Source organism: Giraffa tippelskirchi, chromosome 3 (assembly GCF_054371585.1).
Source record: "Giraffa tippelskirchi isolate mGirTip1 chromosome 3, T2T-mGirTip1v1.2.pri, whole genome shotgun sequence".
In the NCBI taxonomy this organism is placed as follows: domain Eukaryota; kingdom Metazoa; phylum Chordata; class Mammalia; order Artiodactyla; family Giraffidae; genus Giraffa; species Giraffa tippelskirchi.
This window is the reverse complement of record NC_137277.1, coordinates 180837740-180863667: the sequence shown is the minus strand read 5'-3', so window position 1 is coordinate 180863667 and position 25928 is coordinate 180837740. Positions and strand designations below refer to the sequence as shown.

Genomic DNA, 25928 nt, shown 5'->3' with positions numbered 1-25928 from the left:
GTCAGACACGACTAAGTGACTGAACAAAAACAACAGCAACATCAGAGCGCTCCAGGTGCTCAGAATTCTCTCCAGGAGGAGGTGTCAGCATGGGGAGTTTAGTCCTTCCAATAGGTCTGTAGTTATGGTTTTACCTTTTCTGGATCAGTGTAAATTCTTTTTGTGACTGGCTTCTCTGTCTCAGCTTTATGCTTGAGAGATTCAGCCAACTTGTGTGTACAGTTCTAGAGAATTTATTCTCGTTGCCGAATAATCCATTATGTGAATATTTATTCATCCTATTTACTATTGTTAGGCATTTGGGTTGCTTTCAACTATTTTAAATTGTGCTGCAAATAAAATTCTTGTAGATTCTTTTTTTCCTTTTTTGGTAGATCTACACAGTTTTGATGGGTTTATGCCTAGGAGTGGAACGGCTAGGTTTCAGGGTTTGTGTTCATAATAAGGAGATATATCCAGTTTTCCCAAGTGGTTGTATCGATTTACACTCCCACTAGCAGTGTGTGAAAATTTCAGTTGCTCTGCATCCTCACCAACACTTGGAATTGTCTTTTTCCTTTTAACATTTTGGTGGGTGAATAGTGGTATTGCCTGGTTAACTTCATTTTAACACAAGGCACTTGAGCTGTCGCTGATTGTAATCTTGGTTTCCGCTTTCCCCTATCTTAGAAGTTCAGCTTCCCCACAGAGGTTTATCAAAGTTTTCCCAAACAAAGAAGGCCATTCTCTTCCTAGAGGAAATTCCTTGAGCCAGCTGTGAAGATGATACCTTAAAACAAAAACAAAACAAAACCGTATCTGAAAGGGCTTCTGCTGAAATGTTGACAGTGTTTATCTCTGGGTGATGGAACTGTCGGTACCATTAATTTTCTTTATGCTTATTTTGACTTTCTACATTGAACATATTGTTTGTGTAATTAGTAATTTTCAGACAAGAAAACATCTCCACCCATAATCCTGCCACTGTAAGGCAACTGTTTTCATTTTTCTGGCAAATGTCTATATTTTCTGAAAACCACTCAGCTGGAACAAAATAGGAGCAGTCATTCTTCTCTGTGAAATGCCTCCTGCACAGTAATGAAAATGCCAGCTGCCCTTTTCGAGTGCTCAGAGGCAGGCCAAACCATATGAGAGTGCTGATAGGTATTTGCCTTGAGGCTTTATGTACATCACATCATTTAATTCTGGTGGAGGAGGTGTTATTATCATCCCCATTTCACAGATGAAGAAGCCAAGGCTCAGAGAGGCTGAGTGGTCCAAGAGTCCCAGCTAGGAAATGGCAAGGCTGGAATCTGAACCCAGGTATCTGGTTCCAAAGCTTGCTTTTCCCTGCCCCATGTCGCCTTTCCCTCGCAGTGCCTGGGGGGATCGCGGCTGAGTCCCTGACCTTCACTCCACTGGAGGACATGATCTTCCTCAAGTGGGAGGAGCCCCAGGAACCCAATGGCCTCATCACTCAGTATGAGGTGGGTGGGCCCCTGGTGGATGGTGGGCCCACAGGTTGGAGAGGGAAGTGCGTGGAGTGGGAGAACAGAAGTGATCATTAGAGTTCCTTCAACTATGGCTGGGGTCCATACCCTGTGGGTGATGGGGACCTGAAGGCAGAAGGCAAAGGTGCCCAGAGGCCTGAGCTAAGGGGCATCCACGGTCCTCCCAAGCCTCTCCCTTTGCCCAACCATTTCCCTGGCTCACCTGAACCATGATGGGTGGGAGGCTACTTCCCCATCCCTGAGCCTGCCTACTTACCCATTCTGCCCCTAGATCAGCTACCAGAGTGTCGAGTCGTCAGACCCGGCGGTGAACGTGCCGGGCCCACGGCGTACCATCTCCAAGCTCCGCAACGAGACCTACCACGTCTTCTCCAACTTGCACCCAGGCACCACCTACCTGTTCTCAGTGCGGGCCCGCACAGGCAAAGGCTTCGGCCAGGCGGCACTCACCGAGATCACCACCAACATCTCAGGTGAGCCCCGCCTGACCTAGCCTGGCCCCTTTGGGGAGGCCCAGAGTCCCCTGGGCATGGAGGTGGGGCTTTCTGGGGGTGGCAATGGAGGGCTCCTGCTGAGACAAATGTGCCATTAAGAGGTTGAGGTCAGGGGCCAGGGAGGATTAACTCAGAGGGTTCTGGCAATGGTTGGTGGAATCCGAGGGCTGAGGTCAGGGGTCAGGGAAGCTCAGATCAGAGGGAACAGGGAGGCGGAGGCTGAAGGGGAAGCGGTCTGAGGGCGGAGGTCAAGGAGCCTGGAGGCCTGGCCTTCCTGGTGCAGTGGCCAGGCTCTGGGCTTATGTCCTTGTCCCCACCCCCACCCCAGCGCCCAGCTTTGATTATGCTGACATGCCGTCGCCGCTGGGCGAGTCTGAGAACACCATCACCGTGCTGCTGAGGCCGGCGCAGGGCCGCGGGGCGCCCATCAGGTGGGCATGCGTGTAACGGAGGGGCGGGAGGTCAGGGCGGTAAAGAAGAGGCCTGTCATCTGACCCAGAACCCCCACCCAGGCCTGCTCACCCTTGTCTTCCCTCAATCTCCCACTCAGGGTTCAGAATGTCAGGAGGAGGACGTTCTGTGATCCCGGGCAGGTGGAAGGCCTGCAGTCACTCCCCTCTGAGGCCCTGGGCTGTCTGGTGGTGATTGTCATGAGATCTTGAACAGGAGATTGTTCAGACCTCTCCAGAGGGCCTACCTCTGACACTTTGGAGCCTTATTTCTCCCCAGCTTTCCCCCTGGGGGTTCCTGTCAAGGGAGACACAGGGATGAGCTTTCTGGAAGGCTAGGGCATCTGGCCACATGGGGTCATCTCTCTGGAGTGGCCGAGAGCTTGGCTTCCCTACTTCTTTGCAGAGAAAGCAGATGCTGCAGTGACTGTTTCTGTTGGGGAGAAGGTGCTGGAGATAAGATGGTGTGTGTGTGTGTGTGTGTGTGTGTGTGTGTGTGTGTGTGTGTGTGTGTGTGTGTGTGTGTGGGTGTGTGTGTGTGTGTGTGTGTGTGTGTGTGTGTGTGTGTGTGGGTGTGTGTGTGGGTGTGTGTGGGTGTGTGGGTGTGTGGGTGTGTGGGTGTGATGTGGGTGTGATGTGTATGTGAGAGAGTGTGAGTGTGTTTGTGCAATGTGTGCACACACTTCTTGATGGCCAGATGTCATCTTAGGGACTTTACCTGCCTGAGTCATTTGATCCTCATCGCAGCTGGTGGAGTGGGTATCAGCACCCTTATTTTCTGCATCAGGAAGCAGGCTCAGAGAGCCTGAATAACGCGCCCCTGAGGCCACATGGCTGGTAAGCGATAGCGCTGGGATTTGAAAGCCTGGTCTGTCTGCACAGCTTGTACCTTTCCTTGAAGTCACAGATCCTCCCTGGCCCTCTGGTCCACCCCCTCCTTCCGTAAAAGCTCAGGCACTGGGAGAGAGTGACAGGCCGCATATGGCCATGAGAGGGTCCTACTGAGGCACGCCCCCTCCCAAGAAAGCAGGGGGTTTCTCAGGTGCTCTTGACACTCACTCACTTCCTCACTCCTCCTTGCTTCCATTCTTTCCTCCTGCTTTGCCTCCCTGTATTTGCTACCGCAACGTCTGCTTTGGGCTGATTCCCGGACCATAAGGAGAGCTGCAGGAAGAAGTGTGCATAATTCAGGGGAATTTGGCATTTTGCAGGAGCCTCAGGGCCCTGGTGCCTCTGAATTGGGAGGAGTTGGGAAATCCAGCGCTTTCTCCTTTCCTTGTCCCCTTAGGGAATCCTGTGAGCAGGCCAGGCAAGCCTGGGCCAGGGCGAGGGGTGGACCATGTGAGTGGAGAGGCCTGATGGCTGTGTGACCTTGGACATGTCTCTTCACCTCTATGAGCCTCCCTTTCCTTAGTGCCTTGTGTGGATTGTCCCAGATCAAGATGTGCTTTGATCATGGTTCATGATTATTAGCATCTCCTGGCGGGACTTGGGGCCGGGGAGGCCTGACCTCGGCCTGGGAAATGGAGGTTGAGAGGGGCCTGGGCTGGCTAATGATGGGATGAACCTGTCTGGCCTAAATCCTAGGGTGCTGGGGTGATTCCCTCCTAACTTGGGAGCTCAAAAGAAACAGCTGGAGAGCAAGGAAAAGGCATTTCTACTTTCCCAGAGTACAGGTTGTCAGTATGGGGTGTCACACACCAAGACGTGACTGAGGCTGGGAGTGGAAAGATTTACATTTGTCAGCATTCATTTATTTACTATTGGCTTTGTTCCACGGAGGATTTGGAGGAGCTCACAGCACAAGGCCATTCAGTATAGTGATGAAAATAAATAGAAACACACAAGATGGGATCCGGAGACAGAGACCAGGGAACACAAATCAGCCATCAGGCCTGGGAGATGGCAGGCTCAGAGTTGCAGACCCAGGGCTGCCTCCAGGTTGGGAGGGTATTTGAGATGTAGGTTTAGTGTGACCTCGTTTGCCTGCTCAGTGCCTGGCTCTCCCACTGGAGGCCAGTTCCAGGAAGCCCAGAGCCCCAAGTGCCCAGCACAGGACTCATGTCTGAGCTCAGTAAAAACTTTCTGGATGAATGAATGCATTGTGTCTTACTCGAATTTACTGAGGCCTACAGGAAGCAGTTGCAAACCTGGTTGGAGCCTGGGGCTTGAGGTTCCCAGGCCCTGAGAATCAGGGTGCAGCTTCAGGGCTTGGTTGACTTGAGCAGGGCCCACATACTTTCAGCCTTAGTTACAGTAATAACAGCTGCCAGGCACTGGCTGCTTGTTACACGTGCCTCCTTCCTCACCTCTACCTTATGGAGCCGTCCTGTAATCACTCCCATTTTACAGAGGAGAAAACTGAGGCCCAGGGAGCGAAAGTGACTTGCCCAGCTAGTAAGAGACAGAGCTGAGATGAGTGCTGTCCTGGGCCTGACCCCAAAGCCTACGCCTTTCGCCACCAGATGGCTCTCACTGTCCTCTGGCCACCGTGACCACTGCGCTGTCCCCTCCCCATGTCCAGTGTGTACCAGGTGATTGTGGAGGAGGAGCGGCCGCGGAGACTCCGGCGGGAGCCCGGCGGCCAGGACTGCTTCCCGGTGCCGCTGACCTTCGATGTGGCGCTGGCCCGAGGCCTGGTGCACTACTTCGGGGCCGAACTGGCGGCCAGCAGTCTGCCTGAGGCCATGCCTTTCACCGTGGGTGACAACCAGACCTACCGCGGCTTCTGGAACCCACCGCTTGAGCCCAGGAAGGCATATCTCATCTATTTCCAAGCAGCAAGCCACCTGAAGGGGGTGAGGGGCCGGCCGAGGTCGTGGTGGGGGCGGTCCGGGTAGGGGCGAGCAGGCTCAGGACATGTCTGAGCAGAGCAGGCTGCTACAGAGGCTGGAGGCCCCGCTCCATCCTCCACCCCTCCACCCTCCACCTCCCACCGCCATATTCCCCTCTCCTTCCCCACGTTGCACCCAGGCCTCCTGTAGCCCTGTCCACCTCTGCCCACCCATCTGAGCCCTGCCCTCCTAACCCCAGGCACCTTCTCTCCAGTACTAACCCTTTCCAGGGGGCTTCTTCCCTGATGGCTCAGATAGTAAAAGATTTGTCTGCGATGCAGGAGACTCGAGTTTGATCTCCTGGGTCGGGGAGATCCGCTGGAGAAGGGCGTGGCAACCCACTCCAGTATTCGTGCCTGGAGAATCACATGGACAGAGGAGCCTGGTGGGCTTTTCCCAGATTCATTGCTATCCAAGCTCCCAGTTTGGTCCCTGCCGCCTCCTGAGGCCCTGGTCTTCCATCTCAGGTTCCTCTGGCTCTCCCTTTCACCTCACCTTGAAGCCTAGGACTCGCCTCCTCACTGAAGCCCCGCCCTTCTCCAGGCTCCTCCCTCCTCGGATCGCTCCTTTCCAGGCTATCGTCTGGCCAAGCGGACCCCTGGACCTAAGCTCTACCCTCATTTCTGAGCACCTCCTCCTTACCCCCTCCTTGTGCTTTTTTTTTTTTCTCCTGTTCTCACCCATCTCATTCCACTTTCCTAAGGCATCGCCCTATTTGTGGGCTCCTCCCCTTCTTGGCCCCTCCGTCTCTGGTTCCCCCTCCACCGTCCTGCTGGTGGGGTGTGTTTAGTTGCAGTTCACACCAGAAACGCCCTGACCAGGGCCAGGACAGCCTGTCTAAGGTTGCCTCTGGGGAGGGTCAGGTCCTGGCTTCAGCGGTCCTGAGACCCGCCCTATCTGTGCCTCCAGGAGACCCGGCTGAATTGTATCCGCCTCGCCCGGAAGGGTAAGTCCCCCTGGATTCAGTTCTTCAGCCGCGGGTTTCTTGCTTGCTGGGCGCTGGGGAGGTGGGCGCTGGACACTCAGGCCTGTGGGAGCAGAGGAGGGAGGTCTGGCAGACTTGGGGGGCCGGGAAACATTTCCTTTCTTGAGTCCTGTGTGCCCCATCTCAAGGGCTCCTTCTCCCAGCCTGGGCAGTAGGGACACACACCCTCACACCACCGTGGTCACTGAAGGGGCCTGGCAGAGGGTGAGCCATTGGGGTCGGGAGTAGAGTGGTGGGTACTGGACCCTGGTCCTGGGGTCTGTATCTGCCCTCTTTCCCGTGGGGAGGAGAAGGGAGACAGCATGGACCCTGTAGTGTCGGGATTGACGCTGCTCCCAGTTAGGGAATGTGGATGGTTCCCTGTCCTGAGATGCCCTAACCGAGCCCTCGCTACATAAGTCTCTCCCCTCGTTGCCTCCCAGGAGGGCGGGGGGCTGGGTCTAAAGGCCCCACACACATCCTTCATCCCCCGTCCACTGAAGGATGAGGAGGATTTGAGGCAGGAGAGAGGGCATTGCAGTGGGCACCACCCTCCTGTGCCTGCTGGGCTGTTCTGATGAGGAGCTATTCCAGATAGGGGCACAGGGCACGTAAGGCCTCTGACCGGGGGACGCAGAAGGTGTGAGGGACGGTGAGAGATGAGTCTGATTGACTGAAAGGCTGGACATGTGCTGAGGATGATGGGCGGATATTTTTGTGCACCTGTTTGTGCAGCCTGGTTTATTCTCTGGGGCTTCAGTTCAGTCGCTCAGTTGTGTCTGACTCTGTGACCCCCATGGACTGCAGCACGCCAGGCTTTTCTGTCCATCACCAACTCTGGGAGTTTAGACCTCTGCAAGCAGGGGGAAGGTGGTCCCCACCTCTCCTCTGATCCCCTGTCCTGTGTTGTTCTCCCCAGCTGCCTGCAAGGAAAGCAAACAGCCTCTGGAGGTGTCCCAGAGGTCGGAGGAGATGGGACTCATCCTGGGCATCTGTGCAGGAGGCCTTGCTGTCCTTATCCTCCTGCTGGGGGCCATTATTGTTATCATCCGAAAGGGGTGAGTGAGGCCAGTGCCCTGGCCCACCCGGGGCTTCTGCCTGTCCGAGGCCTGGTGAGCAGAGAGGAGGCGGAGGGCTGGTCAGGCAGCCGCTTGGCGGGTGTGTGGAGGGCTGCCAACCTGGGCATCAGGCCTGTGGATCAACTTAAGCCGGTGAGGGGAAGCCCGAGACTCTGCAGATGGAGCTGCCCCAGAGTGGCTTGGCTGGAGCCCAGGTCTGGCTGGTGCCAGGTGCCCCTTGTCCAGGGAAGGGCGCTCAGTGCCTGCTGCCAAGGAGCTGCACTGGGAGTGGGCCCCACCTGCCTGTGCCCGCTGGGCTGTCCTGATGGGGATGGTGGGGAGGTAACCTGACTTGGCATCCTCAGTGCATGAGAGATCTTCTGCCATCACGTCTGCCCTAACTACGGGGTTGGCGTGTTGACCCTGAGCCGGGGGAGCGGGGCTCACTCCCCTTCACACCCAGGACCCTGAGCGGCGGCTCTTCCCAGGCTCCATCTTCTCTTGGGCTCAGCTTGCCCTGGACTCTGTTACTGTTGATCCCTGAGGAGGTCCTTCTGGGCCCGTGACTCAGAGGAGACCTCCCTTCCTGCCCTGGCCATCTCCCAGGCCTCAAAGTCCAGCCTTGTGTTTGTGTGGGGTGTACTTTCGGGTACCTTTCAACAGTGGGCGGAGTGAATCCCAGCCTATCTTAGAACCTAGAACTTAAACGGTTTTGGAATTTTAGAAGTCCAGGATGTGAGATTCTGAGAATCTCAGAGTTTAAAACTGTGGACGCTCAGAGCCTGGAAACTGAGAGCTGCCACTGTAGTTCAAGGATGTCTAGCCTAGTGGTTTTCCCATCTTTCAAAGCAGCAGAACCTATCTTCAAAACATCAGATAAACCCCTCCTGGGAGCCCAGGACATGGAGCACTAAAGACTGAGTCTCGATTTGGAGCTCGGTGGGCTTCTGAGACCCCTGTGCTCCACCTCCCTCCCCACTCCACCTCATTCCCTAGCCAGCTGCCCCAGGACACTGTGGTCCAAGCCCCTTAGTTGAGGGATGGAGACGCTGAGGCCCAGAGGTGGGCAGAGACCTGCCCAAGGTCACCGGGAGCCAGAGGCAGAGCCTGCTCCACCCTTTCTCCTCCTGGGTTCTGGCTTCTGCAGCCCTTGCTGCTGCCAAGCTGGACACACGTGGGTGGGTTGGCTCTGGGTCTCTGGGCTGTCAGGAGCAAATAAGCAGGATCCAGGAAGATGAGGGAGAACTGGGCAGGGCCCCCCTTTCCTGAGGCCAGGCACCAGCAGGAGAGAGACTCTCCCCGAGAGTCTTGGGGTGGGGCATGCCAGCAGTGGGGTGCTGGGATGGCCTGTCCAGGGCATCAGGCCCTGATTGTTCCCTGTGAAGCTTCCTGAGGCAAAATTGTTTAAATGATCATTTAATGAGTATTACACTGTGCCAAGAGCTCTCCACACATCACCCATTAGAACCATAGTTACTAATCACCTACTGTGTACCGGTGCTGTTCCAGCACTTGGGAGACATCAGGGAATTTTTCCTTCCTGGATCCTGACCCACAAAGCAGATCTAAGTTCCTTTTCACAGGTCAGGAAACTATTATTAAGTGACTCACCCATGTCACTTTAAGTAGCAGGTCCTGACTGGACCCAGGCCTGACTGCAAAGCTCCTCCTCCTTACGGCTGGGCATGTGAAGGGCCTCACTATGGCTGGCACACAGTAGGTTCCTGTAGGGGACGAGGCCCTGGGGGGTGGGGAGTGGCACAGATAGAGGGCTGTAGGGGAAAGGTCAGATTTGGGGGGTTGCAGGTGGTCTTTGAGTCTCTACAGATCTACTCTTGAGGGAAGACGGGCAAAGTCGGGAAGGTCACCCACCCCAGCAAAGAGAGCGCCAGGCCCAGGAGAGGATGGATGGGTCAGAGATGCTACCAGGGCCTCCCTCACTGGGAAGCCGTCCACTTCATGCGGCTGCTACTGGAAGCCTCTAGGATCCCTTCCCCTGCCCCCGCCCTGTTCCTTCTTAGATCTTCTAAAAGCCATTCAGTCCCCTTCTGTAGCCCCTTGCTGCTTTCCCCTGAATCCTACTTGGCCTTCTGGGTTCACTGTGCTCCCGAGGGCTCCCTCAGTCTGAACCGTGGGTGCCATGAGGGAGAGCAGCTCTGGCAGGGATAGGGGTGTTCAGATCAACCTCAGGTATGGATGAAATGGACAAATTAGGAGGTTGCTGAGGGCGGGCAGCCCCCAGGGAGCCCCCGTGCACCCTATTGGAGGAAGGAGGCACCTGGGGTGGGGAGGAGGTGGCTGGGAGCGGGTTTCAGCTTCTTCATCCTGCCCCCTGGAGAGTGAGGCTGGATGCACCTGCCCCTGGGAACTCTGGGGTGCTCCAGGCTGGTTGGACCCTTTGGTTCTGCTTCCAGAGACCCTCCCCACTTCCCTTTGCAGCACTTCCCCCACCCTGCCACCCCACCCTGCACTTCACTCACATACTTGCAGGCTTTGCTCAGTGTTTCTCTTCCCTGCTGGACTGAGAACTGCATGAGGGCAGAGGAAGTTCTGTCTTGTTGCCTGTGTGTCCCCCGGGTCCTCTGTGTATGACTTATGGATGACTCGGGTCCTCCTGAACCCGTGCCCTCACCCAGCAAGCAGAGGGGACAGGGAAGGGTTGGGTGCGTGCTTGCTGTTGGGGAGGGGATTATTTTTAACCTCACTTGTTTAGAGGAGAAAATGGAAGCTCATAGAGGTGGAGTTCTTTTAGTTATTTTTCTTCATTTATTGATTACTCGGTTCAATAAAATCTGTTTCTAGGGAATACAAGGTTCTGGGGACTGTCCTGGGCCCTGGGGATCCAGCAGTGGGCAAAAGCAACTAGGATGCTGTCCCCTTGTGCTTTGTGGGTATGGGTGGGGAGCCTGGCATCAAACTAAAAAAAGCACAAATGCATAGTTACAAATTGTAAAAAGACCAGGGTGTCAGGGTGAAGGGGCAGAGAGAGATCAAAGGGGGAACTAATGTAGTTGGTGACTGTGGGGGAGTCCCTAGGATCGGCCCTTTTGAAGTTATGACAGTTCAGCTGAGACCAGAAGAATGCCACTCCTTCAGCCCATCTCCCTGCCCTCAGGGCCACTATGACCAGCTCAGGGCTTTAGGCCCCTCCTCTGTCCCTGGGACGGGAGACGTCCTATGTGACCTCGAGCCAGTGTCCTGCCCTGGCGGGGCCTCAGTCTTCCCCTCCCCTCTCCCTGCCTTCCCCTCCCTGCTGATGGGGTGACGTGGGGGCGGGTGAGTGGAGGACCCTGGAACGGGCCTGGATGGGGCCTCAGGAGGGGGCTGGCTCTGGGATCAGGGTCCTGGGCCTGGTCTGGACTCTGGCTGACCCCCCGAGAGCCATGGGCTGACATGACTCTCCGGGACCCGGTCCCCACCGGGGAGGTGGGGATCAGACCTGCCCCACGACCCCACTGCTGGTGCCTCGAGGTCCCGTCAGGTCTCGGCCCACCTGTGCTCCGGGTGCTCGTGAGGGGGCCACGCGGCTCCTTTAATGGACCCCACACCCAGGGGCGGTCTGGGTGGGTGAGGGTGGCCCCAGTTGGTCCTGGCATCCAGCCCACCTCCCCTTCCTGGCCACTCATTCCTTCCCAGCTTGCAGAGGGCTGTCCCCTCAGGGGCAGGGGAGCCTGTGGGGGTCGGGGGGTGGCATGGGGACTGTGGTGGGGTGGTCTGCAAAGGTGAGTGCACAGTTATCTCGAGTGTGTGAGTGCAGGCATCTGTGTGTCTGTTTGTGAATATATGTCTGTGTATGTATCTGTGTGTGTCAGTGTGTGTGTTTGAGTACAGGTGTCTGAGTGTCTGCATGTATGTCATAGTTCTGTGTTTGTAAGCACGTGAGTGAGTCGATGTGTTTCTGTGTGAGTGTGTGTTTGTGAATATATGTGTATGTATATATCTGTGTGTGTCAATCTGTGTGTTTGAGTACATGTGTCTGAGTGTCTGCATGTATGTCATAGGTCTGTGTTTGTAAGTGCATGAGTGTGTCCATGTGCTTCTATGTGAGTGTGTCTGCATGTGTGAGTGTGCAGTGTATTTCTCTTTGTGAACACATATGTGTGAAAGCTCTGCTTTCCTTCAGGCCCTTTCCCACCTCCTTCTCACTGCAGCAGTGGCCTTGGGGAAGGTTCTGGAAGGAGCTAGGCCAGCCCTTGGGTCAGAGAAGGCCCTTCTGACCTATGGGTCCCCGGCCAGCCCGGTCCCCAGCAGAGAAAGCCCCAGGCCCTCCCGCTGGTGGTGCTGCCCTGGGCCCCGCCTTGTGCACGAACCGTGGCCCACCTGTGTGTTCTCTTTGCACGCTGCCAGGAGAAACCACTATGCCTACTCCTACTACCCGTAAGTAGCGCCCCTGCTTGGGGGCCCTGTCCCTCCTGGGGAGCCCCTGCCCCACCTCTGCCCTGCCTGGGGTCAGCCCCTCCTCCATGGCCACCCTGTCTCGGAGCTTCCCTCCTCTGCTGTCTCTCCTCTCCCCGTCGCCCTCCTGTGTGGAGGTCACGAGCGCGGGCTCTGTGCTCAGAGTCTCGGGTTCAGAATCGGCTCTCTGAGCCGCCCCAGACAAGTCACTGGACCTCCTGGAGCCTCCTGTCCTCTTGACCCTGAGGCAGCCCTTTGTATCTCAAGCCACTCCTGCTGGTCGGGACCTCCCAACATCAGACCTCAGTCCACGTCCAGGAAGGTCCTCGCCCGGTCCGACTCTGGGTCCACAGCCTGTGTGTGCGTGTTGAGGGCAGACACACGGCAGCTCTCCCCACGCTGCACGTGGCTCCCAGGGCGCTGCCAGCCTTTCTCCAGCTGGGCCTAGCTCCTCAGACCTACTGTACTCTGGGCGCCTCCCCTGGGCTCAGTTCTTCACACAGAAACCACACAACAACCCTGAGAAGAGGCCCTGTGATTGCCCCATTTCACTGATGAGGAAACTGAGGCTCAGGGACGTTAAGGACTTGTTAGAGGTCACAGGAGGTGCAGAGATGGGGTTACAGCCCAGGCCCCCCTCTAACTCCATGGCCTGCCGATGCCACTCTGTTTTCTGCCTCTGGGATCTCTGACCCTGCAAGCCTTCCAGGTCATTCCCCTGCCCCCATGCTTGTCCCTTCCTTGCAAAGCAGGCTCAGGTGGCCCTGGGCCAGCCCAGAGGACAGTGGTCTCACCTCCTCCCTGGACCCTCTTTTTGCATATACATCACCCACTGTCACACTGGCTTTTCCAGCAACCACACCCCCATCAACTCACATGGAGCCTCCAGCTCAGCTTTTCCTCGAGCTCCTAACAAGGCAGCTCGCCTGCTCTCTCTACTCTGCAGCTTTTTTTTTAAAAAAAGTAATTTTATTAAAGTGTAGTTGATTTACAGTGTTGTGTTAATATCTGCTGTATAGCAAAGTGACTCAGTTACACATACATATATATTCTTTTTTTAAAATTATTTTTAACTGGAGGATAATTGCTTTACAATATTGTGTTGCTTTCTGCCATACATCAACGTGAATCAGCCATTGGTATACATGTATCCCCTCCCTCTTGAACCTCTCTCTCATCTCCCACCCCATCCCACCCCTCTAGGTTGTCACAGAGCACCTAATTTTGAACCTAAATGCAGAACTTTTCCTAGTGTCCGTAATACATGGCATTGGCTTGATCTCACCCTGAGGTCAGCCGGAGGCCGCAGTGAGAGGTGTCTCTCCTGGCTCTTGTCTGTGGATCTGGCTGATTGGTGTTTGAAGTTCTTCTGCCAAGTAGAGCAGGAGGCCTGAGCAGGAACAGAGCCCTGTGCTTCACCACTGCAGACTGCCTCCTAGGCCAGGATCTACTGGGGACGGGTCCTCCTGGGGCTCCACGGTCCAGCCAGCCTGACGGGCTGTCATCTGTCCGAGGCCCTCTGTTTGTCATCCCTGTGGTCACTGGTGTCTGACCTGTCCCCCCTCCCTCTGTCTCCTTCCCCACCTCTCTCCTTGTCATTATTCCTTTATTCCCCCCCTCTCCCTTCTCTGTGTCCTCCTAATTCTCTTGCCCCACTCCCGTCTCCCTCTTCACCTCCCTTCCTCCTCTGCCTTCTCTCTTATGTTGATGGTCAATGTCACAGCCCCAGAGACCTCTCCTCATCTGCCCCCAAAGGGTCTTTGGCTCCGCCCTGGGCCACAGTGAGAGAGATATCCAGAGCCTGAAGGGTGGGTGGGAGTCGGAGGCGTGGGCCCGCTGAGCCGTCTCTCAGATTGGGAAAGTCACACCCACTGCAGTGCATAGCCACACTGGTCCCCAGCATGGACACAGAGCCCTCTTTCCTGTGTTTCCCAGAGGAAACACATTGTTGTCCTGGCAGGAGGGGCATCCAGAGGTCATCCTGTCCCTCCCCCTGCCCCCAGCAGCTCTGGGGCCAGGACGGGCTGAGTGGAGTTTGCCTGTCTCTCTGGGGGTGTCCTACACTACCCTCTTCATCTCCACGATGACAGTGTCCCTGAGCCCGCCTGACCGGGAAGTCCTCTCTCAGGTCTGCCCCGCGTCCTGCATGCTGTAGGGCTGGGCAAGTGAACGGCTCTCTGGTCTCGAGCCTTCCCTGTGATCGGGCCCGGCCCTTCTCCAGTCTCAGTGCCGTTCCCACGTCCTTTCCCTTTGCCTGTGTTTCAGCCCCTCGGACATAGAGCCTTGATCCCTGCCTCCCCACCCCTGTTCTCCCTCCCACTTTCCTCCGAGTTCCCTGGGGTTGCCAACTGCCATCCTCATCTGTGAAGCTGGGCTGGAGACCTGGGCTGTGCCGGGGTCGCTGCCCAGGGTCTTCTCCAGAAGCTCCCCCTCTCGGGAGGGACCCGGGGCCTTCTCCCTCTGCTCTTTCCGGCGGCTGGATGGGCTGGTGGGTAGCGACAGGAATATGGATTACTGTGTGGATTACTTAAGTCTAGTGTGGCCTGTGTAGGACCATCCTGGGGATCCTGGGGGTAAGAAAAAGTTGTGATTGGAATTTATTCTGTGCCCACTGGATACTAAGACTGGCCGAGCTCTAGCCAGACCCTCTGCCTGAAGGAGAAGTTCAATACTTTCTCATGCAGGAGGCAGAGGCCCCAGGGCAGCTGCCTGGTGAGGCCAGAGGAAGGAGGGTTACGTGTGGGGCCTGCAGGGGCCGGAGCTGGGCCGTCATCTTCCTCCTTGTGGACGTGGTGATTGTTGTGACACCAAAATAGGCCTAGAGTGACTGTCCTCCCCATTTCCTGAGCCCTCAGGCCCAGTGAGAGTTAGGCCAATCCCAGCCTGGGGCCACTGCTGCTCCATCCCTTGCTCCCAGCAGAGGTCCACAGGATATGGACCCTTGTTGTTCAGTCCCCAAGTTGTGTCTGATTCTTTGCGACCCCATGGACTGCAGTGTGCCAGGCCTCCCTGTCCCTCGCCATCTCCCAGGGTTTGCTCAAACTAATGTCCATTGAATTGGTGATGCCATGCAACCATCTCATCCTCTGTAGCCCTCTTCTCCTTCTGCCTTCAATCTTTCCCAGCATCAGGGACCCCACCCAGTCCCTTTTGGGCGAAGAGGCAGCTTTCCGGGTCTGGTGAGCAAAGGATGGGGCCAGAGTCCCTTCAGCATCCAGAGATGCTTCTAGACTGGCTCCTGGCCTCAAGGGCCCCTGGCTGCCCAGTCTCCCCATCCACCTCTGGTTGCTGTCCTGCCCAGCTGAGCACCCATATCTCCCATTAACCCTCCTCTGCAGGAAGCCAGTGAACATGACCAAGGCCACCGTCAACTACCGCCAGGAGAAGACCCACATGATGAGTGCCGTGGACCGGAGCTTCACGGACCAGAGCACCCTGCAGGATGATGAGCGGCTGGGCCTCTCCTTCATGGACGCCCATGGCTACAGCCCCCGGGGTGAGTGCCTGCCCCTTCCCCATGGTCCCCAGGTGCTCCTGCCCCAGACTCCTGAGCCAACAACACAGAGCCCCCCATCAGCGGATTCTGTAACACCTCGAACCAACAGGACTTGGCATCCTGCTGGGTACCAGCATGCGCCCTGGGAATACAGAGAAGGCACCCGTGTTATCTTTGCACTGGAGGAGCTTTATGAAAATCAAGGTCTTAGATTCATCTAAAAGGAGTGTGAGTTCACATGTTAATTGTGAGAAGTGTTCTGGGGACTCGGGAGGGAGCGCTGCTGTGGGGTCAGAGCCACCTCCTTCTTGCTGTGTAAAAGGAAGTGCTATGGAGTTAGACCTCAGTTTGCATCTCAGGTCCCCTGAGCTGTGTGACCTGAGGCAAGTGGCTTAACCTCTCTGGTTGTCTGCTTCCTCATGTATAAAATGAGGATGAAGATCATCTCTGCTGGTGGTGCTGCTGGAAGACTAAATGAGAAGGTGTACACATCATTTAGTGCTATGGCTGGCCTGCAGGGAGAGGAGAGTGAGTCAGCTGTATATGCTAGGAGCTTGTCATCAATCGCTTCATCACACATCTTTTTATTCGACTTAGTGCTGATTTGTACAAAAGGAAATAGAATACTTATGAAAACCATGAAGAGGTAACAATACAATAAACACTGGTGAAGCCCACTGGTGAATTTGAAAGTCATCTGAATGTGTCTCTCATAGCCCCTACCTCCCTCTTAGATGTAAATATTCCCTTGAAGTTTATGTTTATAACTTTCTGGGCTTTTGGGGAGTAATTTTTACCATGTGTGCATGCGTCCCCAAACAGTGCATTCTATAATTTCGCTCATTTCTGAGCTTGATAAAAATGAAATTGCTCTCTATTTTTCAGCTCAACACCATGTTTCCAACATTTACCCAGGTGGATGTTTTGCTATAGTTCATTTATTTTCTCTGATGTATAGTTTTCCATTGTATGAATATATCACAATTTATTTCTCCATCCTGCCATCCACGGGCATTTGATTTGTTCCTAGTTTTCCTGTTATTACAAACGAGGCTGCTGTGAACGTTCTTAAATGAATCTCTAGATCCACCTGCACAGCAGCTTCTGGAAATAAGAGCTGCTGGATTATAAACTATGTGCTTGTTCTGCTTTCTGGGACGGGGCCAAATTGTTTTCCAAAGCAGCTTTGCCTGTGTTCATTTCTAGCAGCAGGGTGTAAGAGTTTCCATCGCTCCACATCGAGATCAAAACTTGCCAGGCTTCTCCACTTTTGCCAAACTAGTTTGTATAAAGATGGTAATTCTCTATAGCCTTCATTTGCATTTCTCTGATTACTAATGAAGTTGAACATATTTGCAAATCATCATCGGCCATTCAGGTTTCTTCTTCCATAAAATGCCTGTTCATGTCTTTTACCTAATTTTCTGTTTGGTTTTCTGTTGCTTTCTTAGTGGTTTTTAGGAGTTCTTTATATATTTAGGATGAGACTCATTTGTCTCTTATGAATTGCAAATATCTTCTCCCAATTTGTGGCTCATCTTCACTGGTTATTTATAGTGTCTTTGGATGAACAGATTTTTGTGTCGATTTAGTCAAGTTCATCAGTCTTTTCCTTTTTGATTTCTATTTTTGTGTTTGTTTAATGAATTCTTCTGTATGCAAGGTCATGAGACATTTTTACTTTTTTCGAAAACTTTTAATATTTTGCATTTCACTTTTACATCTTTATCCATTTGTAGGTAATTTTTGTATGTGATATAAATTATTTTTTTCTATAGAGAAAACCAACTGTCCCAGCATCGGGTATTATAGTTCATATTTTCACCACTGATTTGCAGAGCCACCCCGTATCATATAGCACATTTCCATATATATATGTGGGTTATGTTTTGGCTTCCTGTTCTTTATCATAGGCCAGTTTGGTGATTCCTGTGTCAGTACCAAACTAGCTAATTACCATAGGTATCTAGGTCTTGATATCTGAAACATCAAGCCCTCCCAACCTTGTTCCTCACCAAGGATGTCTTGGCTATATTTGCCCTCGTTCTTTTTCTTACAAATTTTAGAATCATCTCTTCAAATTCCTTGGAAAACTTTGTTGGCGCAATTTGTATTGAATCTAAGGATTGGTTTTCATTTTGTAAAACTGAAACTCGGCATCCATTAAACTCCCTGTTCCCTTCTTCTCAGTTCCTGGCCACCAGCATTCTACTTTCTATGACTTTGATTACTGTCTCATATAAGTGGAATCATGCAGTACTTGTCTTTAGGGACTAGCTTATTTCACTTAGCGTAATGTCCTCAGAGTTCATCCATGTCGTAGCATCTTTTAGGAATGCCTTTTTTAAAATTGCTTTTTGAAGAAATTAATTTTGTTAACTTTTAGTTTTTGGCTGCACCGAGTGACATGAGGGATCTTAATTCCCTGGCCAGGGATCATACCTGTGCCTCCTGCAGTGGAAGTTCAGAGTCCTAACCACTGGGTTGCCAAGGAGCTTCCAAAATTGCCTTTCTTTTTAAGGCTGAATAATATTCTATTGTATGTATATGCTCGCTTTTCTGACCCATTTGCCTGTTGATGGACACTTGGGTGGTTTCCAAGTTTTAGCTATTGTGAATAATGCTCCAGGCAAGAATACTGGAGTGGGTTGCCATTCCCTTCTCCAGAGGATCTTCCTGACCCAGGAATGGAACCCAGGTCTCCTGCACTGTAGGCAGATTCTTTACTGTCTGAGCCACCAGGGAAGCCTGCTATGAACATGGGTATATACAAATATCTCTCTGGGTCCCTGCTTTCAGTACTTTTGGGTATATACCCAGAAATGGAATTGCTGGATCATATAGTAGTTCTATTTTTAATTTTTTGAGGGCCTGCCATACTGTTTTCCACTGTGCCTTCACCATTTTGCATTCCCCCTAGTAGCGCACAGGGGTTCCAGTTTTCCCCACATCCTTTCCAGTACTTGTTTTCTGTTAAAGAAAAAAAAATTTTATAGCAGCCATCCTCATGGATGTGAGACGGTGTCTTGTAGTTTCGATTTTCTTTTCCCTAATGCTGGAGTGATGTGATGTTGAGCATCCTTTCATGTGTTTATTGGCTGTTTGTGTACTTTATTTGGAGAATTTTTGAATTGGGCTGCTTGTCCTTTTGCTGTTGAGATTTAGGAGTTCTATATTCTGGATATTAATCCTTATCAGATAAATGATTTACAAACATTTTTTATCTCATTCTGTGGGTTGCCTTTTTACTCTGTGATTAGTATCTTTTGATGAACAAATGTTTATATTTTGATGTCGTCCATTTTGTCTGTTTTTCTTTTGTTGCTTATGCCTTTGGTGTCATAGCCCAGAAATTCTTGCCAAATCTGATGTCATGAAGCTTTTGCTCTATGTTTAGGCCTTACATTTAGGTTTTTAGCCCTTTCTGAGTTAATTTTTGTGTATGATGTTAGATAAGGGTCCAACTTCATTCTTTTGCATATAGATGTCCAGTTTTCCCAGCATACATGCGGTACATTTTTAGAATATTATATTTCTAAGTATTGGTCATATAGAGAAATGCAGTTGATTTTTGCGTGAATAGATATTGGTCTTATATCCATACACCTTGATAAACTTTCTTTTTTTATTGAAGTATAGCTGGCTTACAGTATTGTTAGTTTCAGGTATATAACATAGTGATCGGATATTTTTACAGATTTATACACCATGGACAGTTATTACAATATTATTGACTATATTCTCTGTGCTGTATATTGCATCCCTGTGGCTTTTTACATTTATAACTGCTAGTTTGTGCCTCTAAATCCTCTTCATCTATTTTGCCCTTCTTCCCACCCCTTTCCCCTCTGGCAAACCCTAGTTTGTTCTCCATGTCTGTGAGTCTATTTCTGTATTGTTATATTTGTCTATTTGTTTGACTCTTTAGATGCTACTCATAATGTCATTTTTCTTCCTTTAGTTTGTTAGTGAGGTGAGTGACAGTTTTAGATTTTCCTTTTTTTCTCTTTTTAAAAAATTATTTATTTTTAATTTGAAGATAATTGCTTTACAATATTGTGTTGATTGATTTTCTAATGTTAAAATAACCTTTCATTTCTGGGGTAAATTCAACTTGGTATTGATGCATAATATTTTTTTATGAATTATTGGATTTAGTATAATTATAATATTGTTCAAGATTCTAAAGCTGTATTCCCCAGTGGGATTGGCCTGTAATTTTCTTTTTTGTGTAATTTTTGTCTTGTTTCTGGTATCCAGATTCTACTTGTCTTATAAAATGCACAGGGGTCTTATCTCTTTTTTTCCTTATCACAGAAGATTGGAGTCATTGACTCCAACTCCCTGAAAGTTGGGTGGAATTCATCTGTAAAACCAAAACAGTCCTTTTTTTTGTTTTATTTATGGAAACATTTAAAACTTTTAATTCAATTTATTTAAAGGAATAAAGGGCCATTCAAGCTTTTTATTTTTTCAAGACATTCTTAGTAAGTTATATTTGTCTAGGAATGTGTCCATTTCATTTATGCTTTCAAGTCCATTGACTTGCATTTCTGCATGATGTTCTTCGTGACCTTCCCTCATTAAATTTAACTACAGCCCTGCATAGAAGCTGTTAATCAACTCTTCATCTTACAAACAAGGAAACAGAGACCCAGAGAGGAGAATCACTTGTCTGGGTCAAACCGCCAGAAGGTGGCAGAGTCAGGGTTTAAATGCAGGACTTTTTGAATTGCAAATTGCTGTTTCTCGGCTGTACCACACAGGCCTGGTGGACCGGGTAGGATTTGGGTTGGCAGAGACCGGGAAGGAAAGGCATCTGTGCACAAGGAACAGCATGTGTAAATGCACAGAGGACGACCTGGTGAGGTCTGCTTGGGCTGAAAACTCAAGTGGGTTTTGTGGAGAGTGGGAGGTAGGGGTGGTGTGGGCACACATCTTGCTGCTGAGTCCTAGGGAAAGACGGAGAGAGGCAGGAAACACGGACTCTGCACCCAAGGAGCTCACTGACTAGTTGGGAGGTGAGATGGACCCAAGAAAGTCAGCACCGGGCTAACTGCTGGGGGAGTAGTGGGGACGGTTAGTGTTGCCATAGTCTTGAGAAGACACAGCTTTGGGCAGGGGAGGTCAGGGTTTCAGCTGTAATGGATAAGATTTGATGAACTGTGAGGAGGGGTGGACACTGAAGGCAGGATGCTGGACACAGGGGCAAGGTGTGATGGCTGGGAAGCTCAAGACGTATTCAGGAGACTAAAGCTCAGTCTTAAGGATTCTCTCTTTATGCCCCGTCCTGGTCTAGCTGCTACTTTTCTTTTCCTAACAGGGAGGCCAGATTTTTGTGGTTTAGAATCATGTTGATTAGATGCAACCTCAATATGGAAATTTTAAATAGGGACTTCCCATGCTGAGTAAATATTGAGCTGGGATGTTCCCAAGTTGTTGGAATGTGCCCCTGTGGATCCTGATCCTGCCGTGAAACCCTCAAACTCTCTGGGTTCTTATCCTTCTAGAGCTGTTGACCACAGTGGGAACCAGAGGGTTCCGGCCAAATGATTTGTCAAATAAATACCCCTTATTTGACACTGCAAATGCCCTTTTATCAGGAAGAGGAAAACAGTAGGATCCCGGAGTCAGATGGGCCTGAGTGTGAATCCTAATGCTGCCACTTAAGGAGCAAGTCACTTAACCCTTCTGGGCCTCAGAATATAGAGTGGGTTGCCATGCCCTACTCAAGGGGATCTTCCTGACCCAGATATCAAACCTGTGTCTCTTATGTCTCCTGCATTGGCAGGTGGGTTCTTTACCTCCAGTGCCACCTGGGAAGCCCATAAAAGTGAAAGTGTTAGTCACTCAGTTGTGTCTGACCCTTTGTGACCCCATGTATAGCCTGCCACACTCCTCTGTCCATGGAATTCTCCAGGCAAGAATACTGGAGTGTGTAGCCATTCCCTTCTCCAGGGAATCTTCCCAACTTGGGGACTGAACCAGGTCTCTTGCATTGCAGGCAGATTCTTTACTCTCTGAGCCACCAGGGAAGCCCCTATGTAATAGGGGGAATAACAATAACACCTACATCATAGGCTTATTCTAAGGATTGAATGGCTTAAGAATCATGCCAGGCATATGAAAGCCCTCAGTATATTAGATATTGTTAGCTATTGTTACAGGTTGTGTTTCTTTAAAGGTGCTTGCTAATTGCAAATAGTGAAGGAGAAGAATAGCGTGCTGTTGGTTGCATAACTGGTGGCCTGTCTTCATCAAGGGTGGATGGGATTTGGGGGAGTGCCTATCTTTGAGGGAAGTCTGAGGATCCTCATTTCAAATTAGGAAACCAAGGTCCAGAGCGGTCAAGTGACTTGAGTCAGAATTCACATTCAGGCTTCTCTGACTCCACACCCAGTGTTCTTTCCTCTAGGCCTCCAGTCCTCCCTGCAAAACATCAGCTGTCCAGTGGTTCAGTTCAGTTCAGTTCATTTCAGTCGCTCAGTTGTGTCTAACTCTTTGAAACCCTATGGACTGTAGTATACCAGGCCTCCGTGTCCATCACCAGCTCCTGGAGTTTACTCAAACTCATGTCCATTGAGTCGGTGATGCCATCCAACCATCTCATCCTCTGTCATCCCCTTCTCCTCCCGCCTTCAATCTTTCCCAGCATCAGGGTCTTTTCCAGTGAGTCAGTTCTTTGCATCAAGTGGCCAAAGTATTTGAGCTTCAGCTTCAGCATCAGTCCTTCCAATGAATATTCAGGACTGATTTCCTTTAGGATGGACTGGTTGGATCTCCTTCCAGTCCAAGGGACTCTCAAGAGTCTTCTCCAACACGACACTTCAAAAGCATCAATTCTTTGGCACTCAGCTTTCTTTATAGTCCAACTCTCACATCCATACATGACTACTGGGAAAACTATAGCTTTGACTAGATGGACCTTTGTTGGCAAAGTAATGTCTCTGCTTTTTAATATGCTGTCTAGGTTGGTCATAGCTTTTCTTCCAAGGAGCAAGCGTCCAGTGGTTACTCCCCCAAATTATCCCACAGTCATCATGAAGCTGGGGAAAGCCAAGGCCAGCGCCTGCTTGCCCACCTTGAAGCTGAGGGCTGGCTCTTACTTTGCTTCCTCTCATCATCCTTTTCAGGCTTCCAGCTGTGTGGGCAAGCTAGTCCTCAGGATCTGTGTGTGTGTGCACACGCGTTAGAGAGAGGGAGAGAGAGATCCCATGGGAATGCATGGGTGAGAAGAGTAAGGACGTGTCTTCTCTGGGCCCAGGAAATGGAGCATCTTCTTGGCAACATCGTCATTCATCATCCTTTGACCTCTGGTGGTCTTGTTTGGAGAAGAGCTTGTGTTGCTCTCGGGCTCACCTGGAAGCTGCCCAGATTTGGCTCTGACTTCCTCCCAGCCATTGGGGGCATTTGCTTGTCTTCAGCCATTGCCAGATGATTCTGTGCCTACTTGTGAGGCCATAGCAGGGCTTTCAGCCTTTCAAGATCTCTGAGATGAGCTGCTGGATTCTCTGCCTGGAGGGCTCACTATGGAGCTGTCAACATGGTTTCCATGAAGAACACTTAGGACCTCTTCATCTCTGAGATCTTTGAACCAGCAGAAATCTTTTTTTGCTTGAAATTTGTGTGCTTGTCTTGTGTGCTTGTTGTGAATGCTCTTTAGAATTGTCATGTCTTGGACCAGGATCAGACCATGGAAAAAGATCCAGGCAGAAAGGCCATCTCTTATGAACCATCTGGCCGGCTTTCTGAGACTCAAGGGGATCCTCATTTTCCTGGAAACTCCCGATGATGTCCACAGCCCCATCTGCAGGTGCTCATGTGCCAGGCACTGGGCTGTGTGCTGTATATGCACAATCTTGGTAAAAAATCTGCCTGCAGTGCAGGAGACGCAGGAGACCTGGGCTTGATCCCTGGGTCGGGAAGATCTCCTGGAGAAGGGAATGGCAACCCACTCCAGTATTGTTGCCTGAAGAATCACATGGACAGAGGAGCCTGGTGTGCTACAGTCCCTAGGGTCTCAAAGAGTCGGACACGACTGAAGTGATTTAGCATGCATGCACATTGAATATTTATACCATCATATTGGAGAGTAACAGTTTTAATCTTCATCTGCCATTTGAAAAGGGAAATTTCTGGAGAGTAAATAACATCCTCAAGGTTACATACAGAGCTGAGGTTTGATCTGAAGCCTGTCTGACACCAGATCCTGTCTCTTAATTGCCATAGTATAATATATTCCCCTGAGGATATTTCATGAAACAAGCAAGCTTTTGGTGAAAGACGGAGGTGAAACCTTGCTATTCCCACCCATCTCTTGGAGATTTAAAATATACACTAACTTGTTGGAAACCCTGGGAGCTTTCACAGGGGAAAAAAACCCTACTTATTTTTATTTAAACCAGAATTTCACAAACTCCTTTAAAACACAGAACCCCTCCCCATTATCCTTCTCTTTGTTGAATACGTGAGTCATCTGGCACAACCAGTATTTTCTGGAACACACTTGGGCAGCCACTACTTTAGGCAAATCTCTCCTCTTCAGACCTCAGTTTCTCTACCTGAAAAATGAAGGGCTTGAGGCATTTGACCACAAATGTGTAATGGGTGGGCTCCCCTGGTGCCTCAGACAGTAAAGAATCTGCCTGCAATGCAGGAGACCTGGGTTCAATCCCTGGGTTGGGAAGATCCCCTGGAGAAGAAAATGGCAACCCACCCCAGTATTCTTGCGTGGAGAATTCCATGAACAGAGGAGCCTGGTGGGCTACAGTTCATGGGGTCACAAAGAGTCAGTTCAGTTCAGTTCAGTCACTCAGTCATGTCCAACTCTTTGCAACCCCATGAACCGCAGCATGCCAGGCCTCCCTGTCCATCACCACCTCCCGGAGTTTACCCAAGCTCATGTCCATTGAGTCGGTGATGCCATCTAACCATCTCATCCTCTGTTGTCCCCTTCTTCTCCTGCCTTCAATCTTTCCCAACATCAAGGTCTTTTCAAATGAGTCAGCTCTTCACATCGGGAGGCCACAAAGAGTCAGACATGAGTAACTCACACACACACACACACACGTGTAACTGGTACATGACTTGCCCTCCGGCTGTAAGCAACTGGAAATCTGGATAAAACATGTGAAACAATTGTTTGCAGACATTGGGCACCAGGCTGTCTGCCACTGTGATTCCTGAGAAAAGCGAAACAAACTGAAGTGCCTGCCTTGCATCGCCCCTCTACCTGGAGGCAGCTTTCAAACCTTGGCACAGGAAGTGGAACCCAAGCAGGGCCTGCAGTCTCCCCAGTTTGAGGAGGCAGAGATTGGAGTTTGGGGAAGTGGAGCTGCCCGGGGTGGGGTGGCGGTGTCTGTCCGGGTATTGCATTCATTCCACCCATTAGTCAAGATTGGGAATTAACAGTCAAGACCTGAAGGATGGATATGAGTTCACTGGGCATCAGGGGAGAGTGGGGCAGAGGAAGAGCATGTGTGAAGGCTTGGGAAGGGAGGCCCCGCTGGGAGTCCTCCACCCACCCTGGCCCGCTCAGAGCTGGGCAGAGAACAGTGGTGAGGCACGCGAAGAAATCCCCTGCACTGCAGCCAGGCCAGGAGGAGGGAATACGGCTGAGTGTGTGGGAGTGTTGGAAGCTGAGTGTGGCTGAGCGGGACTGTTCCTCCATCCCAGGACCTGATCTTGGGGACCAGGGTGGGATGTCCTTAGGGAGGCTGGCCAGGAGAGCCGGGGAGTGGTGGTCTGCAGGGAGGGGATGGTTTTCTGGGATGTGGGGCAGCATGAACCTCTCCACCTGCTCCCCATGGGCTGAGCTGCTGCACAGGCTGACAATGGAAATGCTTGTGCTGGAGAAACGCCTCTATTCAGGTGCTTCCCGTTCATTTATGGAGGGGGTGGCGACGGAAGCTAATTTCGGGACTTGCTTGTCTTTGAATGGGGTGATTGCTGGGAGTTGCCAGTGTTCCAGATTGTGCCCTGGGAGGAAGAAGGGGAGGAAGGAGGGGATGTCGTGGACTCTGCTGAGCGCTGCCTGCTGCAGGCAGTGGGTGAAGTCACAGAGGGGACCCTCGCTGGGAAGCCTGGGAGGGTGAGGGGACCAGGGATGCCAGCCCCCAGGGCTGGGCCAGAAGGGCCCCCAGAGGTCATGTGACCTGATCCCCTCATTCTACCAATGGGAAGACCAGGATGCCCCAGGGAAGGGGCTCATCCAGGGTCATCCAGGGCAGCCCAGCCAGCTGCGTGGCTCCAGCAAACAGCCCGGGCATCCTCCACGCTGGCTGTGCTCCCATCCCTCCCTCGGCTCCCCTGAGTCCATGTGGGGTTCCCCCAGCTGGGGCCTGTGCATGTCAAGAGCCCCTTTTCCCTTTCTCTGACTGCAGGAGACCAACGCGGTGGTGGGGTCACTGAGGCCAGCAGCCTCCTGGGGGGCTCACCACGGCGGCCATGCGGCCGGAAGGGCTCCCCGTATCACACGGGGCAGCTGCACCCCGCGGTGCGCGTGGCCGACCTCCTGCAGCACATCAACCAGATGAAGACGGCCGAGGGCTACGGCTTCAAGCAGGAGTACGAGGTGCCTGGCCCCGTCCAGCTGGGACCCCTCGCCAGGGCCTTCCCTGGCTCCTCCTCACTGTGGACCCTGGCAGCCCTCAGCCGGTCCCTGGATGGATCCTTGTCCTGACAGTCCTCATCTCAAGCTAATTTGTTGACCTTGACCTTGACCCTAATCTCAGGCTGACCTGGTTTCT

At 51.8% G+C, this 25928-nt stretch overlaps 1 protein-coding gene across 12 annotated transcripts in view; it reads left to right on the top strand.

The window, feature by feature from the left end:
* Nucleotides 1-25928, top strand: part of PTPRU (protein tyrosine phosphatase receptor type U) — a 93636-nt gene that overhangs the window by 46996 nt on the left and 20712 nt on the right. For 9 of the 12 annotated variants that reach the window (XM_081586286.1, XM_081586291.1, XM_081586290.1 and 6 more), the window contains 8 exons: nucleotides 1357-1466; nucleotides 1762-1963; nucleotides 2313-2415; nucleotides 4958-5231; nucleotides 6177-6213; nucleotides 7151-7289; nucleotides 15023-15180; nucleotides 25563-25753. In XM_081586286.1, coding sequence (XP_081442412.1) covers nucleotides 1357-1466; nucleotides 1762-1963; nucleotides 2313-2415; nucleotides 4958-5231; nucleotides 6177-6213; nucleotides 7151-7289; nucleotides 15023-15180; nucleotides 25563-25753 — 1214 coding nt within the window. Of the gene's footprint in view, nucleotides 1-1356; nucleotides 1467-1761; nucleotides 1964-2312; nucleotides 2416-4957; nucleotides 5232-6176; nucleotides 6214-7150; nucleotides 7290-11636; nucleotides 11667-12287; nucleotides 12291-15022; nucleotides 15181-25562; nucleotides 25754-25928 lie in introns of all 12 variants that reach the window. The other 3 variants (XM_081586288.1, XM_081586287.1, XM_081586292.1) reach the window with 3 other exon arrangements.